At 48.6% G+C, this 18,826-nt stretch overlaps 1 protein-coding gene across 8 annotated transcripts in view; it reads left to right on the top strand.

The window, feature by feature from the left end:
- The first annotated feature begins 1,246 nt into the window (after positions 1 to 1,246).
- Positions 1,247 to 18,826, top strand: part of Irak2 (interleukin 1 receptor associated kinase 2) — a 56,568-nt gene continuing 38,988 nt past the window's right edge. For 4 of the 8 annotated variants that reach the window (XM_087217238.1, XM_087217247.1, XM_087217229.1 and 1 more), the window contains exons 1-2: positions 1,247 to 1,407; positions 12,201 to 12,383. In XM_087217238.1, the coding sequence (XP_087073364.1) occupies positions 1,314 to 1,407; positions 12,201 to 12,383 (277 nt within the window). In that variant the 5' untranslated portion in view covers positions 1,247 to 1,313. Of the gene's footprint in view, positions 1,408 to 8,627; positions 8,801 to 11,239; positions 11,278 to 12,200; positions 12,384 to 18,826 lie in introns of all 8 variants that reach the window. The other 4 variants (XM_087217232.1, XM_087217236.1, XM_087217234.1 and 1 more) reach the window with 4 other exon arrangements.

Raw genomic sequence — 18,826 nt, 5'->3', positions numbered from 1 at the left:
GTCAAAAAGAAAGGGCTTGGGCCGGGGATTTAGCTCAGTGGTTCTGCCGCTTGCTTTGCAAGCGCAAGGACCCAAGCTCGATCCCTGGTACCAAAAAAAAAAAAAATTTAAAAATCAAAAAAAAAAAAAAAAAGGGGCTTGTAGCTCAGTGCTCCCTGGGTTCTATACAATTTTTTTTTTTTTTTTTTTTTTTTTTTTTTTGGTGTCAGGGATTGAACTCAGGTCTTGCACTTGCCGGGCAGGCAGCGGCACCACTGAGCTAAATCCCCAGCCCCTAACAACTGTTTTCATAGTACTCACTTTGTGTCAGGTAGAAGTGAGAAATGGGTGTGTATGGGCTCTGCAGGCTCTCAGTCATGGTAAATACGGGCTTGAGTGCCTGAGGGGCAGTCGTGTTCTGCACAGTAGCGCTAGTCCCTCAGAGGTGATGCTGTGGGAAGGTGTTCTCTCTGTTCTAACAGTGAGTCCCCTACTATCAGGAAACCATTGAACATTTGCATTAGCCACACATGCGTAGGTCACAGGGAAGGTACATTACTGCCTTTCCATGCTTCATGAGATACGGCCAGCATAGTCCGGCTATAAGATGGGAACAGTACACCTTGCCCGTGGTCATGTGGCTTTCAGGTGACACACAGTACCAAAAGCTTGGTAGGTAGCAGGTGGGCCACAACTCTTTGTCAACCTTACTTAGAAGAATTTACTCTGAACAGGGGTAGAGCTTGGTCCACAGCTCCGCCTCTGGAAGACGGGATCCTGGGCTCCAGATCCCAAGTTTGTTCTGAAGCCAGCGTCTGCGGAGGCTCAGAGAAGCACTAGGCTGGCCTGGATAAGGCTGAGCTTGAACCTGCTGCAGCCTGAAGCCCTCACGAAGGGATGGGAGGAGCGCTGCAAACATGCTCATGCTTGCAGAAGCGAGGGACAAAAAATACAAACTTAATTTTTTTAAATTTTTTTTGAGACAGAGGCATGCTATGTAGTTCAGGACAGTCTTGAACTCACTGTGTATCCCAGGCTGGCCTCGAACTCAGCCTCCCTAGCCCACTGGGATTACAGGCCTGCGCCACCAACGCCCAACTCTTTTACTCCTCTGCAATATCACTCACTGCCTTCCAACACAGGGTAGTTTACTGGCCCCCGCGTTAGGAAACCAAAGCCCAGTGCAGGCTTTTTGTCGGGGTGCGTCCTCACCCTCTGCAGCCGCCAGGGGGCGCTGCCAACCCTGTCGCTGAGACCCCGCCCCCGAGCTCGGCCCCTCCCTTCCCCTGCGGTCCTGCCTCAGCCCCGCTGCCCAGTCACCCCACAGCCCCGCCATGCCCGGCTTCATCTACCAGCTGCCCGCGCGCGTCCTAGACGAGCTGTGCCGCAGCATGGATACGCTTAGCGAGTGGGACTGGATGCAGTTCGGTGAGTATCCCCGCCCTGAGCAGGCGGCCTCAGCACGGACAGTCTGAGCCGGCTCTGGGAGCTGTATTCCTCCCACCCTTAGGGCAGGAGCCGTGCCTCATGCCCCTTAACCCCGACTCTCTGGGAGGCAGAGGCCGGAGGGTCGCAAGTTTAAGCCCAGTCTGGGCAACCTAGGGACTTGCCGAGACCCTGCTTCAAAATAAAAGATAAGGGTGTGGTGGTTCTGGGATGTAATTTAGTGCGAAAGCACTGGGTTCAATCCCCAGTACCAAGAGAGAAAAAAAAACCACTAACCTGCCCAAGGTCTCGGCCTGGCTAGGTAGCAGAATGGGTGGGATTCGAACCCAGGCCCTGGACAGTAACTCGTGCCTGATGATTGGCTGAGCTGCTGCCTGTGTGTCTCAACTCCCCAAGCAGAGAGAGACCTGTATTCCAAGACCCAACACTTTCCAGCCCTGTGACTTGAGGCCAGTTTCTCACCCTCCATTTGCCTCAGTTTCTCAGTCTGGAGGAGATGGGACACAGTGCCAGTGTACTTCAGCCTGGCCTTGAATTCATTATGCAGCACAGGGTGGCCTTGAACTCCCAGCCATCCTCGTGCCTTGGATTAAAGGTGTACATCACCAAGTCCAACCCATAGCTTCTTTTTTTTGTTTTTTTGTTGTTTTTGGGGGGGTGGGTACCAGGGATCGAATTCGGGACCTTGCGCTTGCGAGGGAGGCAGCGGAACCACTCAGCTAAATCCCTAGCCCCATAGCTTCTTAATAAAGTTCCATAATGAGAATGTACAGAAGGGAAGCCCTCAATGCCTAAGTATAGATGTTCCTATGAGCCATGAGGAAGTGTTAGCAGTTGTCAGTCTTGGTTTTGTTATGGCTTAAGTCAGTGTAACTGGTGCCTTTTAATTTTGTAAATGTAGTAACGTATTGTCTAATGAAAACTTTAGACTATAAAACATGTCACTATACAAAAGAGTATATAATATGTAGAGTGGAAAGAATACCCAAAAATGAGCCCATGTTATCCATGGGGTTTGAAATATATATGCTTTTTTTTTTTTTTTGAACTGAGTGGTTCTCAGCCAACGGTGATTCGGCCCCTCTGGGACGTTCACCCGTGTCTGGCGATGTGGGCTGTCAGTATGGAGGACGCAGTGGCAGTGTGGACGCTAGGAAGCTGCTGAGTATCTTGCCGTGCACAGGATGGGCCCACGGAGTGTCTGGCTGGAGTGCCAGGAGCTCAGGTGAAGGAGCCCCACTTAAACCTCCTAAAAGGATGCACAGACTTGGGGTGGGGTGTGGGGGTAGGCACCTGCCCAGCGAGCAACAATGCCTGGGCCTCTACCCCCAAGGCAAGGTCGAGCAGTACCTGCTCCTCACACAACAGAAAGCTTAGCTCAGGTTCTGCCCTCTAGACATAGCTATTCTGTGGGGGTTTTCCCCATTTGTTTATTTCTTTGTTTTCGGTACTGATGATTGGACCAAGGGCTCAAGCGGGCTAGCCAAAGGCTCTGCTATTGGCAACAGCCAGTACTTGAACAGCAATCGCTGTGTAAGATGAAACTGTTACTGGATAGATGGGCCTATCTCCCCCAGGTCCAGGTTCTTTGTGTCCACGACAAAGAACTGAGCAGGACACACAGAAGCTGAGGAGGATGGGTTTGTGTACTGAAGGGGAAGTGCAGGCTGTGGGGGTGGCAGTGGTATGACTCATGCCCTGTCTGTCTGAGGATCCAGGCTAGAGTACTTGGTCTGAGTTCCCAGCAGCAGAGCTGGAGGTGGCAACTGCAGTGAGTTCTGAGGTTGGCTTTTCTGGTCTTTTCTTAGAATTTGGGGCGGAACAGTAACTAACTGGGCTAATTCCCTCACTTTGGGAAGGGAAGTTTTGTTTGTTTTGGTTTGGGTGTTTTGAGTAGGGTCTTCTTCTGCCTCAGGAAGTTTTTGACTGTACAGACCCAGCACCCCCTGGGGGAGGGGGCATGGGCAGTGCTGAGAAAAAGGTGGGGGACCCCAAAGCAGTTTGAGCCCACGTTCCCAGGCTCCTGCTTGAGGCCCAGTAAGGCTGAGGAGGCAGAGATGTGTTAGGGATGGGCTCCATCAGGGTGGTGAGGGCATTGAGGTGGGCACAGTGAGAGCAGGTGCCCTGTGGTCACCAGCAGCCAACGGCACCCTGCCTATGGTGAACCAGAGGCCTGGATGCTCCTGCAGGTCTCCTGCCTCAAACGTATCAGACAGGGCACCTGGGATGGACAGGGCTGGAGAGGTCTTCTGCCTGGGCCCCACCTCCCACCCTGTCCACGCAGGCTGTCCAGGTCCCGGCCTAGTTATCTGGGCTGCTCTGCCCCAAGGCTCAGGTGAACTGTGCCTTTACTTAGGGTTTCTGGGGCAGCGGCCACTTGTGGATAGGGCTCCCTCTCACCTTTGCATATTGGCCCAGACCCTAACTACAAACATAGCAGGGCAAGCTCGTCCCCAGGGTATTAATTTGAAAGTCACACCTGTGAGATTTTTTAAAGATTTATTAAGACCCATTAAGACTCAGGTCATGTGGCTGGAGGTACATGGAGTTCATTGTAGACCATATGTTTAGATCCACGAGGCCCTCCCTGTGCAGTCCCCAGCACTGAGAAAAAAACATCATCTACATACTGTATAATTCACTCGTTTAAACAGTACAACCCAATGGCACTCAGTATATTGACAGTGTTGTGTGTCTATCTCCACAGTCAGTCTTAGAACATTTTTATTACCCCTAAAAGCAACTCCATACCCATTTTAAAAATTTTTTTATCAGTCCATGTTTGCAATGCAAAATTATTACATCCCTTGTGTGGAGTTTGTTCATGGACATAACACATCTTAATTCTTTTCATCCCTTTTCTTCCCCTCCTTCCATCCTTAGGTCTCATTCTCGAAAGATCTATCTCCCAACTTACTATTACCCATCTTTTACTTTTTCTTTATTTATGTTTGGGTTTCTCATAAAAGAAACAGTGGGGGGCCGGGGATTTAGCTCAGTGGTTCTGGCGCCTGCCTCGCAAGCGCAGGGTCTCAAGTTCGACCCCTGGTACAGAGAGAAAGGAAGGAAGGAAGGAAGGAACCATGGGATTCTTAAGCTTGTGTTTCTAATATATTTTCACTTAACATTATGGTGTCAAGATGCATCCATTTTCCTACAAATAACTCATTTATCTTTCTTTATGACAGAGTAGTACTCCATCCTGTGTACATACCACATGTTTTTATTCTTTCCTGCGTTAAAAGGCACCTGGGCCTCTTCTAAGATTTAGCTATTATGAATTCTGCTGCTATAAACATAGGTATACTCATATCACTGTAATATGTCTTAACTCTTTTGGGAAGATACCTCGAAAGGGAATAGCTGGGTCAAATGGAATGTCTAGTGATAATTTTTTTTTCTAGTGATACTGTTATACTAAATCGCAAGAGATTATAGAGATTATAGAGAATTGCCATCCTTAGCCAAATTTGAATTCTTTTATTGCTGGCGACCGAGAGCAGCTCACGCAGGAAAACTCTTGACAATGAAAACTAGCTTGCGGTTTCTTTTAAGTGGCTCTTCTAGTTGGGGAGGGCTCAGGGAGAGGGGGAGCACAAGTGAAATTTCACAGGACAGAATTTTGCTAAGTTAGTGGGGGTCAGGGGAAGTTTCACACAGTTTATTTGAAACAAAATATCACACAGGTGTGGAGTATTCTGTTCACAAGGTCATAAAGATAACATACAGTTGCAGACTGCTCTACCAAATGGGATGTGACAGCATCAACTGAGAGGACTCCCAAAGGGAGAGGGGGAGGCAACCACCCGGAATCACTCGACTTGACATGAAATGGGGGGAACAGTGATGAGGCACAAAATGGAGTCAGGTTGGCTATCACAATAGTTTTTTGAGGAATCTCCAATCTGATTTCCACAGTGGTTGTAACAGTTTACATGCCACCAACAATGAAGAAAGGTCTCTTTTCCCCACATCTTTGCCAGGATTCGATACTATTTTATTTCTTGATGGTGGCCATTCTTTCTGGTGTGAGATAGAATCACAGGGTTATTTTAATTTGCCTTTTTCTAATGGCCAGTGATGTTGAGCATTTATTCATGTATTTATTGACCATTTCTACTTCTTCTAAGAAGTGTCTATTCATTTCAGTTGCCCATTTTTTTCTTTTTTGTATTTATTTATTTATTTATTTATTTATTTATTTTACAGTACTGGGGATCAAACTCAGGACCTTGTGCTTTCGAGGCAGGCGCTGAGCCACTGAGCTAAATCACCAGCCCTTTTTTGGTTTTTTTGAAACAGGATCTTGCTGTTTTTTGAAACAGCCCAGGCTGGCCTCAAACTTGAGGCAATCTTCCTGCTGGAATTACAGGTGTCTGCCATCATGCCTGGCTTGAGTTCTTTATATATATATATATTTTTTTTTTTGGTACTGGGGATCGAACTCGGGTCCTTGCGCTTACACAGCAGGCGACGAAACTACTGAGCTAAATCCCCAGCCCCCTTTATATATTCTTGATATGAGTCTTCTGAGGAGTAGCTGGCAAAATTTTTTCCCCCATTCTTACGTTGTCTTTTCACTTTGTTCATTGATCCTTTTGCTGTGCAGCTTTTTAATTTGATATAACCCTGTTTGTTGATTCTTGGTATTATTTCCTGTGCAACTGGGGTTCTGTTCAGAAAGTTCTTGCCTGTGATAGCCAGGTATGGTGGTGTATGCCTGTAATCCCAGCACTCTGGAAACTGAGGCAGGAGGATCACCACAAGTTGGAGGTCAGCCTGAGTTACATAGTGAGAGGGTTTCAAAAATATTGTCCCAACAGTCACTCACAACCTCATTTGTTTTCCCCAGTGAGACGTGTTGCTCTGCCAGACACTTCACATAAGGAAGCCACAGTGCTCACTGCTGCTCATGACTGACTCCCTTGCTCAGGTGTGAGATCTTGCCCACTGTAGCTGCACTAGTACTTTTTTTTGTGGAGCTGAGGGTGGAACCCAGGGCCTTGCACATGCTACACCCCAGCCTTTAATGATACCCATCACATGGATGCAACACCTCTTGTTTGCCCACTTAGTAGTTGTGGGTGCTCAGGTTCTCTCTGGTTTTGTCAATCATGAACGGTGCTGCTGTGACATTAGCTGCAGTGAACACAAATGTTCATTTTCAGAGGTTGTGTACTCGGACGGAACTGCCGAATCATCTGCCACAGCTGCATAGGTTCACACTCCCACCAGGGGGGCAGGAGGATCACAGTCTCAAGACATCCTTGTTGGCCACTTGGCTGTCCATCTTTTTGGTTCCAGCCTTGGAGTTGGTGTGATTTGACATTTCCCAGTGGTTTGTGTGTGTTTCTCTAATAAGTAGCTGAGCATCTTCTCATGTGCAGATTGGCCATTCATGTGCCCTTTTCAGAGGACACTTCCAACTTTGCAGGCACCAGAGACACCAGGTGGTCCTAGTGCTCAGAGGGTATGGGAGGCTGCCCGCTGCATGCAGGGTGGAACTCATTCTCCACCCACGCTGGGCCTGCCAGCCCTGTCCCTGACCTCCTCGCTCACCTCACCAGCCTCTTTGGTCTGGATGCAGGGCCTTTGCACTTGTTGCTCCCTTGGTCTCCCTATGCCGGCTTTCTAGGCTGTGTCACTCAGTTTCCTCTTGCTGCTGTGACAAGTCACCACACATTGAGTGGTGTCTCCCAGTTCTGCAGGCCATGCCTTGGCCCATGGCCCCTCCTTCTGCCTTCTCATCTGCTTCTGATCTGTGCTTTTTCTTCACACCTCTGAGTCCAACACTCCTGCCTCCCCCTGGTGCTGTGTCTGCTTCCCGAAGGGCTGTGCAGGGCCCTGGCCACGGCCTGTCCTCCTTGGGCCAAGTCTGCCATGCAGCCAGGCCTTTTGCCCTTGCTGGATCCTGGTGCTGAACCAGTGAGAGACTGGGAATGTCCTTTAGTCCTAAAAGTCTTGGCTCCTGTGAGGCCGTTTAGAGAAGCATGGTCCCTCTGAGTAGGTTGTGGTCTGGGAAAGAGGGTGTGAAGACATGGGAAGATCAAAAGTGATTCAAAAACTCTCCAGCCACAAATCTTTTGGATTTGACGCTTGGCAGATGGTCTGGCTGCCTTGTAGTTATTTCCTGACATCTGTGGCTGTCACGGGCCTGGGCTTGGAGAGGATCTCAGTCTCTAGGCCAGGCTTCCCGGGTATCTCGCAGGGCGTGACACCATGTGTGAGGCTCCCCTCCAGCCCCTTCTGGCTCCCGTGTGCTGTCCTTGTGTACTGTTGCCGGACTGTGTAAACTCAGTCTAGGACGACCCTCTTGGCCTGCCTTTTCCTCCCCTGTGGTGCCTCCCTCAGGGTTGCTGGGAGGCTTTGGGAAATGGTGTTGTGGAGGTCTTGAGAGTTCACCTTTTCCTGCATGAGGAGGGGCTGCTTAGCCTGGAGAAGGGGCATTTGCCCCCATCAGGGCATTTCAGCAGCATTTCAATGTCCTCTGTTCTGGAGGACACTCAGGGTGGCCAGGGTGAACTCAGAGAAGGAGTACTAGAGTGGTAGTCTCCATGTGAGAGTCCCGGGGCATCACACACTTGCAGGTGACATTTTTATTCCAGCTGCTTCCACCCTCACCTGATCCTCAAGGCCACCTCTGAGGCAGGTTCTTCTGTCCTTGTTTGGCAGATGAGGAAACTGAGGCTCAAACAGTGGTGAAGGGCCTTCCTTAAATCCACAGCAAGTAAGCAGCTGAGATGGGATTTGAACCTAGGCCTCAGAAGTCCCTGGTCCGGCCTCTGAACCACCTGTATCCTGTCCTGCTGACTTACTATGTGAGGCAGCTTTCCATTCCTGGAACAAATACCAGCGATCACAGTTTATCAAGAGAGAAGGGCGCCATGGCTCATAGTGTCTGAAGCCTCAGTCCCTGGTCAACTGGCCCCATGGCCTTGGCCCTGTAGAGAGGCACCACCTTGTGGCAGGAGCATGGTGGAGAAATGCGGTGCCCACCATGGCACCAAGAAGAAAGAGAGTCTGAGAGAGCCACACCAGGGTCCCCCTATGTCCTCCAAGGGAGGTCCTCAGTGAGGAGGAGACCCTGCACCAGGTTTTGCTTTTTCCACTACCCCCAGGAAAGACAGGCCTTTAGCACATGGGCCTCCCAGGGACATTCACTATTTAAGTAAGCTGGGCATGGTGCATACCTGTCATTTCAGCACTCAAGACTGAGGCAGGAGGATCATGATTTGAGGCCTGCCTGGGCTACATAGTGAGCTGGCTCCAACTACATAGTGAGACTCTGTCCCCAGGCAAACAAGCAAGCAACCAAACAAGACCCAGACTACAGCAATAGCACCTGCTTCTGTATCTATAGGAAAAAACCTGGAAGGTAAGGAAGGTTCTGGTGGCTTTCTTGGGTCTTCCTGGTGGAATGGTCATGAGGACTTTGATTTTTCATTTTCCAAATGCCCTGCAGTGAGCAGGTGTTACTTGCCTGGATGAGAGGAGTGTGTGACTCAGCAGGAGCTCTTGGCAGTGACTCACCCTCATCTCTGTCCTGACCCTGTGTCAAGGCGTAGATGTTGCTGGTGGTCAGACCTTCGACTTCAGCTGTGTCACTTCCATGTGCCCCCACGAAGGCCTCTCTGAGTTCACTTCCTGCTTCTCTTGGATCACAGGGCCAGTGTAGCCCATGGAGTTCTCATTCTGCCAGTGCAGTGCCTGGCTTGTCTTCCTGTTACCTGCTCTGCCTCCTGGGCTAACCCTTTTTGAGGGGGTAATTAATATATAATTATTATATTTTGTGTGAGTTTATAATTATGCTGTCTTTATTATTTTATAAACAAAAGACTCCCGCACCTGTGTGATATTTTGTTTTAACTAAACTGTATAAAACTTCCCCAACCCCCATTAGCTTAACAAAGTTCTGCCCCTATAAAACTCCACCTGTGCTCCCCCTCTCCCTGAGCCCTCCCCAAATAAAAGAGCCCTTTAAAAAACCCTACCAACTGCTTTTGCTTTGTCCCAAATCTTTTTATTTTATTTTTATTTTTTATTTTTTTTGGTACGGGGGATCGAACTCGGGACCTTGCCCTTGTGAGGCAGGCACTGGAACCAAAATCCCTGGCCCTATCCAAAATCTTTTTAATATAAGCTATGCTAAATCAGCTGGCTTATAACAAAAAATTCCATTTAATTCAAAATATAACACATCTCTATACTTCCAACTCACCTGGCCCTATTACAGCTGCTGTTTCCGGTGTGGCTGACATCATTTCTGCTGGCCGGGACTCTCCTGTGGTTTCCAGTGACTGAAGCTGCAGCTCTGGAACTTTCCATCCAGCCAGGCACTTCCCTAGAGGGAAAAGGATTGTGTAATTTGACATGGTTCTGCCTGCTTAGAGATCCCCAGTGGCCCTTAGCAGAGCCTGGGCTTCATCCTGCCAGAGCTCCACCAAACTTTGGTGTCGCTAGAGCTGTCACAGGCCCTGTGCACTGTGTGCGCTCAGTGACATGCTGTGAACAATGCCTGTCCAAGCGAATGAATGACCTGCTCAGAGTCTCATTCCACCTGATCTGACATTCTGAAACTGAAGAGATTTTTTTTTTTTTTTAAGACATGGTCTCGCTATGTAGCCCAGGCTAGCCTTGAACTGGCAGTGATCCTCTGCCTCAGCCTCCCAAGTGCTGGGATGGGAATGCACCACCACACTTGGCTATTTTATATCCATCCATCTATCTATATCTATCTATCTATCTATCTATCTATCTATCTATCTATCTCCATATCATCTAGCTAGCTAGCTAACTGGTTTTTGTTTGTTTTTTTGTTTTGTTTTTTTGTAGTGCTAGGTTGAACCCAGGACCTTCACACTGAGCCACACCCCCAGCCCTTTTTAATTTTTAATTTTGAGACAGAGTCTTGCCAAGTTGCTAAGTTGTCCAAGCTGTGCTGGAACTTGTGATCTGCCTGCCTCAGCCTCCTAGAGCGCTAGGATTACAGGCATGTGCTACCATGTCCCGCTATTTTTAGGGTTTTTGTTTTAATCCTGGGGACCAAACTCAGGCCATCACATAGGCTAGGTGAGCACTCTATTACTGAACTGCACCCTCAGCCCTACCCCCAGGCTGTTTTATTACTAGTTTTATAAAAAGTATCTTTCATGTCAGTGAAATAGTATGGAATCAAATTCAATCGAATACTATGTGACCATCAAAAATGCCACTATGAGAATCTTGTAACAACTCAGAAAAAGCTCATGCTGTAGAGTTAATCAGTAAGAGCAGGATGCAAAATCTTATAGTCTGGCAAAAGCTGTGTCAGAAGCCTTACTTGTATAGAGGGGGTGATTTTGGAAAGGAGAAGTAGACTTGGTCAGGCAGAGTAAAGAGATGCTGTGTATTTTTTTTTCTGCATTTTCTTTAATCAACCCACAGTAGTGCTTTGCTTTATGAACTTCATTTTTTCCATGTTTCTGGTCACAGAATTCATTCCACGATTCTGACTGCGACTGAATTGCATAGGCTCGCATAGGCTAGGTGAGCACTCTACTACTGAGCTACATCCCCAGCCTGAATAGGCCTGCAAATCTGAATTCTACAACCAGAATCATGGAAAGAATGAAGTTCATTAACTAAAAAACCAAAAATGAAGTTCATGAACCCAGGTACCACTGTATTGATTTTGTGATAAAAAATGAACAGAAGTAATGCAGTATTTTTATTTGTCACCAGTAGCTTCCTGCACATTTCCCTGTACTCTGGAGTTGGCAGTGTGCTTTTGTATCCAGCAGCTCTCCCTGTCTCTCTCTCTCTCTCTCTTTTTCAGTGGTACCAGGAGTTGAACTCAAGCCTCCCACATGCTGGGCAAGTACTATATTACTGAGCTACATCCCTCCCCTTTTTATTTTACTTTGTGATGGAGTCTTAGAGAGTTGCTCAGGCTGACCTTGAATTTGTGATTCTCCTTCCTCGGTCTCCTGAGTAGCTGGGGTCACAGATGAGTGTTCCTATGCCTAGCTTCCAGGGGCACTCATGACCCTTGTCATAGTCCCTCGAGGGTGCTGGGCTTGAGTCCTGTGTCCACTCATTCCTCATCAGGGCGGGCCTCAGACAGCCACTGCCATGCCTCTTGTGCCACTGAAGGCAGCTTGCCTGCTTCCACCTGGTCCTAGATGGGAGGCAGCAGAGTCCTGTCTGCATGGAGTTTCCCCCGTGACACGCAGCCCTAACAGACATAGCTGTATCCAAGGCTTGCACCCTCTTGCCTATGATCTCGCTCTTATTCTGTGTGGCAGTCAGGTTGATGTTTAGGTTCATGTGCCCATGTGCCAGTCCCATGAGTGTTCAACAGAGTGAGTGTTGAGAGGTTCAGGTGGAGCCGTGCATGGTGACACACGCCTGTAATCCCGGCACTCTGGGAGACTAAGGCAGGAGGATTGCAATTTCGAGCCAAGCCTTAATAACTTAGTGATTTAGTGAGATTCTGTATGAAAATAAAAAGGGCTGGGGGGCTGGGAATTTAGCTCAGTGGTTCTGCCGTCTGCCTCGCAAGCACAAGGCCCCAAGTTCGATCCCAGGTACCGGAAAAAAAAAAAAAAAAGATAAAAAAGGCTAGGATTTATCTCAGTGTTAAGGCCCTGTGTTCAAATCCCAGTACCATAAATACATGCATGTGCACATATGTATGTACATAAAACAGGAAGAGGCAGGTAGGGCCAGTAACAAAGCCCAAGGCGTGGGTCCCTTGTGGAAGGCCTGCCTCTCAGCATCTCTCAATTGCCTTCCAGCCTCCTACGTGATCACCGACCTAACCCAGCTTCGGAAGATCAAGTCCATGGAGCGTGTGCAGGGTGTGAGCATTACTCGGGAGCTGTTGTGGTGGTGGGGCATGCGGCAGGCCACAGTGCAGCAGCTGGTGGACCTCTTGCGTCACCTGGAGCTCTACCGCGCTGCCCACATCGTCCTGAGCTGTGAGTGCTGGCCTGACCCCCTGGGTCTCCATATGGGCTATGCTCCCTGTCATCTTATTTCCTCTTCCTGTGGCTGAGTTTGGAGCCTCGGGCCTTATGCATGCTGTGCAAGTGCTCCTCCACCAAGCTGCACCTGAGTTGCATCCGAGCCCTTCAGATGCTTTACTTAGGCTGACCTTGAACTCTCAGAGATCTTCCTGCCTCAGCCACCCAAGTGCTGGGATCACAAGTGTGCACCACCACACCTGGCTTAACAGTATCTCATCAGAGAAACATGGACAGGTGCATTATTTGCTCACAGCCCCTTTTCATACTGACAGTGGCATACCACATACTGCTGTATACTTACAGTGGTACTCCAGTTCACAAACGCTTTTGTTTTCAAACAGTTTAGTTCTAAAACGGGTGTTTGGCCAAATTTTGTTTTCTGCATTGGGTGACAAACACAACCATGGCCATCTTTTCCATATGAACACACACATGGGCATCTTTCCAAAATCAAGGGACGAATTAAGTTCATGAACTGTGGAGCATCACTGTATTTTTAACTCAACACTAGATCTTAGAGACAGTTCCCTGATGATGAGTCCTTTCTCTCAGCCAGGTGTCAGGGTGGCTTCTAGCCCTTCTCTTCTGGGCAGTGTTGTGATGCCCAGCCTTGAACTCACACACATCCTTCTGCACACACTTGAGTACAACATGGTAGGAAGACTTTCTAGCACTGGAATGACTGGGTTGAACATCTGTGTATTTTGGGGGCTGACATTGAGATCACTGTTGCTAAATTACTCATCTACGAGAAGGTCTTATCAGGGGGCCGTGTTTTCTGGTAATGACACCTCCCTGCCTTGAAGGGTGGCTGTAAGATGTCCCCAAAATGCCCTCCCAGGTGGCCAGGGAGCTAGTCTTCGTCTGGTACATGCCTTGTGCCCGCTGCAGCTGGCAATCTGGAATGCAGCATGGGGATGCAGCTGTTTTTCTACCCTCACAAAGAGCGTCATCTTGTGTGGAGGCAGCTACCAGACAGGAGAAGGAGGAAAACTAAATGCACCCATTAGAGAAAGGGCAAGAGCCCAGAGTGACCAGGTAGCAGGCTGCCTGGAAGGGTGACCAAGAAAGGTCAACTAGACAGACGAGACCTCGGGAACTAGCTGGTGAGCGAAGAAGCAGGGTCAGGATGTGCAAAGCCCCTGGGGAGCATAGGGTGAGGGAGGAGCTCTAGAAAAAGGATGGCCTGGTGGGAGGCAGAGAGCAGGGCAGGGCGGGCCCCAGAGTTGTCCTTTCTGGGCTTCCTAGGCTGGGCCAACAGACTCAGGCTTAGCACTTCCTGATTGTCCCCTAGGTGTTCTGGAGTTGGGGTGGCTCCCAGAGAGGAGATTGAGAGCAAAGGACCAACAGGTGGGGCTGGGGAACACTAGGGGCATCCAGAGCTGCAGCCCATGCCACCCAGCAACTCCCCAGAACCCAGTATGCCCGGTGTTTTTGGACACTAGGATTTCCTGTTTGGGGCCAGGAATGGGGCATGAGAGAGACTCCAGGCAGGCATGTTTCTGCACAGCCCCACCCTGCTCCCTCTGTGCCTCAGCAAAGTGGTCCAAAACCCAGACCAGCACCTCGATCACGGCCACTTTCCAAGCCCTCTTTCTCAGCCTGAGGGTGCCAGCTGCTCAGGGCACAGCCTGCCCACTTGGAACCTGCCCAAACCCCTACCCACCCTGCCTGCCTGAGCCTCCTCAGGCCCTGGCTTCTTCTCACTTTTCTGCAGGCCAGGGCTGCACACTGCTCAGCTAGAGAAGCCTGAGTGGTCTCACTGGAGGTAGCAGCCTGAGCCAGTGCCATGCGGGAAGGTCTCTGCCTTTCCCTGGGCATCCGCGCCTCCACCCCCAGAGCACTGGCACACATGGCCTTGCGTTTGAGTAGTGTGACTGATTCCTGCCAGCTGGCCTGAGACCCCAGCTTTGGCTTCTCTGTATTCCCAGAACCTGACACATGGCAGATGCTGTTTTATTTTTTTATACTGAGGATTGAACCCAGAACCTTGAGCTGAGCTACATCCCCAGCAGCCCTCTTTTTTTAAAATTTTGAGTCAGAGTCTTGCTGAGTCCTAAGTTGCTCCAGCTGGGCTTGATCTTCCTACCTCAGCCTCCCATAGTGCTGGGATTATAGGTGTGGACCAGTGTACCTGGTGTTGAGAAATGATTATCAAGTGAATGTACCCTGAAATATTTCCACATTTTGAGGGGATTAATAACTAACTCAGTGGGTGAGAAGGAGGTGAGGAGAAAGCCACTGGCTCACATGCAGTCAAGACTGAGGACTGGGTGGCTGCCCTGTCCACTTTGGGGAGGAGGGTAGCAGGGTGAGGCCTATGTTGGACTGCAGTTTGCCCCTGGGATCGGGCTGCGACACAAGGTGTCCCGACAGGATGTGGAGAGCATAGAAGCACTGGATTGAGACACCAGCCCCTGAGGACAACTACACACACTTGCCTTGATGTCAGAGCCTCGCTGTTGGCTAATCTCAAGCACAGTCTTAATCATTTGAGGTCCGTGCACAACACAGTGCAAAACAGAAGAAAGCACACTCCTGTGACACTTTCTGAGCTCAGGCAGCAGCACTTTGGAGGGCCCAGGTACTGGGCTGAGCACTGGGTAGCACTCAGCAGCCCCTTTGGGTATCTGGGGCCCCCTTGTCCACCCTGGAAACCCCGGCTGAGACCCCAGGCCTGTCTGCATCCAAGGCTGAGGAGGAGGCTACTGGCCTGGGCTTGGGCCTTCAGGAAACACTGGTGACATCTTGGCTCTGGCTTCCGTTCGTGTGTAACTCTCCTCAGTTCTCCAGGAATATTTCTCCACCCCTAACCCTGCTGATTAATGAGGCTGGAAGAATAAGGATGAGGGCCTGTCCCCTAGTCCCCAGCTGTTCTTGGTAAAGGGTCTAGTGTGTTTCCACTGTTGCTTTGAGACCTCAAGCCAGGCGCTTCTCTTTTCTATATCTTGAGTGTTGTTTGTTTGTTTTGTTTTTTGTTTTTCTCATTAGGAGACAAAGGTGCTATAAATCCCTGTCACTTCCTGGATGTCAGCATGCAGTGTGTGTGAGAAGCATTTGACGTCTGTGTTCGGACTGGTCAAAGCCTCTCCTCCTCTGAAATTATAACATTAGTTATGTGTGATTTTGCATTTATTTGCTTATGATCCTTTGTTAGCTTGCTCAGCTGCCCCCACCTTGAGCAATTTGAGAATTGATTTCCAATCACCACTGTTTTCTTTTTTGGCAGGTTCTGAGCAAGCTTTCTACCGCAGAGGTACATCTGTAGGCTACTTTATTACTTTTGTACTTTTTGGTCCATTCTTCTGAGCTGAGAGGAGGGAGTGGTGGTTACACACTCAGCATGAGGAAGTTTGGAGAAACAGTTTATTTTTACAAGAAGAAAATCTTAGTATTTTACAGGTCCAGTTTACCCTCTTGGTCATATTACCACTGAAGGCTCATAACAGAAAGTGGCTGCCCCTTCTTTGCTCCAGCAAATTCTCTTAGTAGTGCCAGCCTTTTATCACTCTCTTCACCTTATTTATTTTTGTGATTCTGTGGATTGAATCCAAGGTCCTTCACACTTAGCTACACAACCAGTCCTATTTTATTTTATGTTACTTATCTATCTTTATTTATTTTGGGGTTTGGTTTTATTTTTTTTGGTACCGGGGATCGAACTCAGGACCTTCCACTTTCGAGGCAGGCGCCGGAACCAGTGAGCTAAATCCCTGGCCCCTTATTTTTGGTTTTTTGACACAGGGTCTTGTTATGTAGTTCAGACTGGCCTCACTCTTGTGGCAGTCCTCCTGCTTCAGCCTCCTGAGTGTTAGGATTGCAGGTGTGCACCACCATGCCTGGCTTTTTTTTGAGTTGGTCTCTCCAAGTTGCTCAAGCTGGCCTTGAACTTGGCACGCTTTCTGCCTCATTCTCCCAGAGTGCTAGGATTACAGGTTTGTGCCACCACTTATTTCTTCACTGATTCTCGATAGTCTGCTGTATTGGCATTCCAGGCTGTCAGCTTAACAAAGGGCGGCTGGAACAGCTTCACTGAGAGCCGTGCTTCTTTCTCACCCAGTGACAGTGCAGACCATCTGGGCCAGTGGAGGATCTGCCTCTTACCTCTTGTCCTCTCCCAAGCCATTGGCCATAGCCTCATCGCTGCAGCACATCTGGTTACAAGAGAGGCCGGGAAGCAGTCTCTAGCGGGAGATTATGTGTACCTCTGAAGCATCTGTTACTCTAGAAGAGGAGGACACATGCGTCAGAGGGCCAATTAGAAGTCTCTGCCCCAGTCATATCCATACCTGATTTCCTACACATAAAACATGCCTTTCTTTCCCCAGGGGAGATACACCTGAGTGCTTACAAGTCTTTCCTGTGCCTCAGCTGATGCACTGCCCTCCCCATCCATGCCCAGTGACCCAGTGCTTTCAATCAGAGGTGTTCTCTGCACCCTCTTCCCTGACACCTGACATGCAGTCGTGAGATTGGAACAAGAATAAAGCCCCCACGTGAAATGAGAAACGCATGGTGGTTGCTTACCTGTGGTGATTTGGTGGGGCAGCACTGTCTGCTAGGGCAGTGAGTTCTTTGTTCTGCCCATCTGGCTCTCCTCAATAGATGTGTGATTCTCAAAGCTTCCTAAGCAAAATCACCTAGGAACATTGTTAGAAGTGCACATTACTGAGTCTGGGGATGTAGCTCAGTGATAGAGGGCTTGCCTACAGGTGGAGCCTGCATCCCCAGTACCCACCAAGAAAAACCCCAAAACAAGCACACATGCAAATCAGTGGGCCCCAACTCATCTAGTCTTCCAGAGACTCCGGGACGGGGTCTAATATTCTGTCTTAAAGACTCCAGGGATCCTGGTGCACCTTCAGGTTGCACTCACCCACGGGGAAGTCTGTGATTGCTGGCTTTGCCTTAGGAGGCAAAGGTGATAGAGCTGCTGGGTCACTATTATTGCCAGCCCTACCTGAAGTGGAACCCAAAGAATGAGCCCTTGTTGAGGACTCCTTGACTTTCACACCCACACACCCATTTCCTGCTGGTATGGGCTTGAGGGTTTGAGGAAAGCAGCAAGGGTCAAATAATCACAAGCTCTTATGAGCCCAGGTCTGTGGTTTCTTTGGGAGTGCAGTTCTCAGGAAAACCTAGAAGCTTCTGGGATCTTGGTTTCTAATCAGTTCTCCTGTGGTAATTGCAGCCAAAGATCTAGCCTAAACATATATTGATTGGCACACTAAATTTTTTTTTTTTTTTTTTTGGTACCGGGGATCAAACTCGGGTCCTTGCGCTTGCGGAGCAGCCGTTGAAATCACTGAGCTAAATCCCCGGCCCCAAGGCACACTAATATTTTTGATTCAATATTTACGGGCTTCTATCCTCAACTTGCCACCTTTTCTGATTTAATATGTTTACCTGAGGCCTCCCTTGAAGCCACCTGAAATAATAAATTGGGTGGGAAGTTCAAGAGATAAAATTATAATTTTAGGTTATAGGTGTTAACTGGCCTTATTTTCTTTTTCTTTTCTTTTCTTTTTTTTTTTTTGGCACTGGGGATCGAACTTGTGCTTGCAAGGCAGGCAGCAGAGCCACTTAGCTAAATCCCTGGCCCAGGCCTTATTTTCTTTTTTTTTTTTTTTTTTGGCTTTTTTTGGTTTTTTTGGTACCTGGGATAGAACTTGGGTCCTTGGGCTTGCGCAGCAGGCGGCAAAACCACTGAGCTAAATCCCCGGCCCCCAGGCCTTATTTTCAATTCTAAAACTAGGTAACACATCCCTTCATAAATAGCATAAGTGTTCCAATAAATAAAGCAGACAAAATTGGTTTTAAAGATAGAAAAGGCTGAAGAAAGCAGAAACAAGGGGGCCTAGGAGTGTAGCTCAGTGATGGAGCACTTCCCTAGCATGCAGAGGCCCTGGATTTGACCCCTAGCAATGAAAAAATTAAAAACGGCGTGGCTCTGGGTTCAGTTGTCAGTAGCACACACACACACACACACACACACACACACACACAGGAGCGAACTAGGAGACAGAGTAATAGACAAATATCAGATTGTTTCACCTTACTTTTGTGTAAGGAATTAGAGCAGATTATGCAATTGAAACTGATTTGTTGGGGAGATTTGGCTGTTATTGCTCTAATCTCGTTTTCTCAGAAGAGCAGATAAGCACCTTAGCTTTTTCTGTTTTTTATTTTAAGATAGCCTCTTGCTTTGCAGCCCAGGCTAGCCCTGAGCTGGCAATTCTCCTGCCTCAGGCTCCTGAGTGCTGAGACAATAGGCATGCACCACCACACTTGGCTTCTATTTTGATTTTTAAAAAATATTTTATTAGTACATGTTTGTACATAATGTCCATTAGCACATGAATGATAAAGAAAATGTGGTATTTACTTACAGTGGA

Source organism: Heterocephalus glaber, unplaced genomic scaffold (assembly GCF_053883595.1).
Source record: "Heterocephalus glaber isolate CG9 unplaced genomic scaffold, H.glaber_assembly_v1.0 deba00000122, whole genome shotgun sequence".
In the NCBI taxonomy this organism is placed as follows: Eukaryota; Metazoa; Chordata; class Mammalia; order Rodentia; family Bathyergidae; genus Heterocephalus; species Heterocephalus glaber.
The sequence above is the reverse complement of the archived record's forward strand: the minus strand, read 5'-3'. Positions and strand labels throughout refer to the sequence as shown.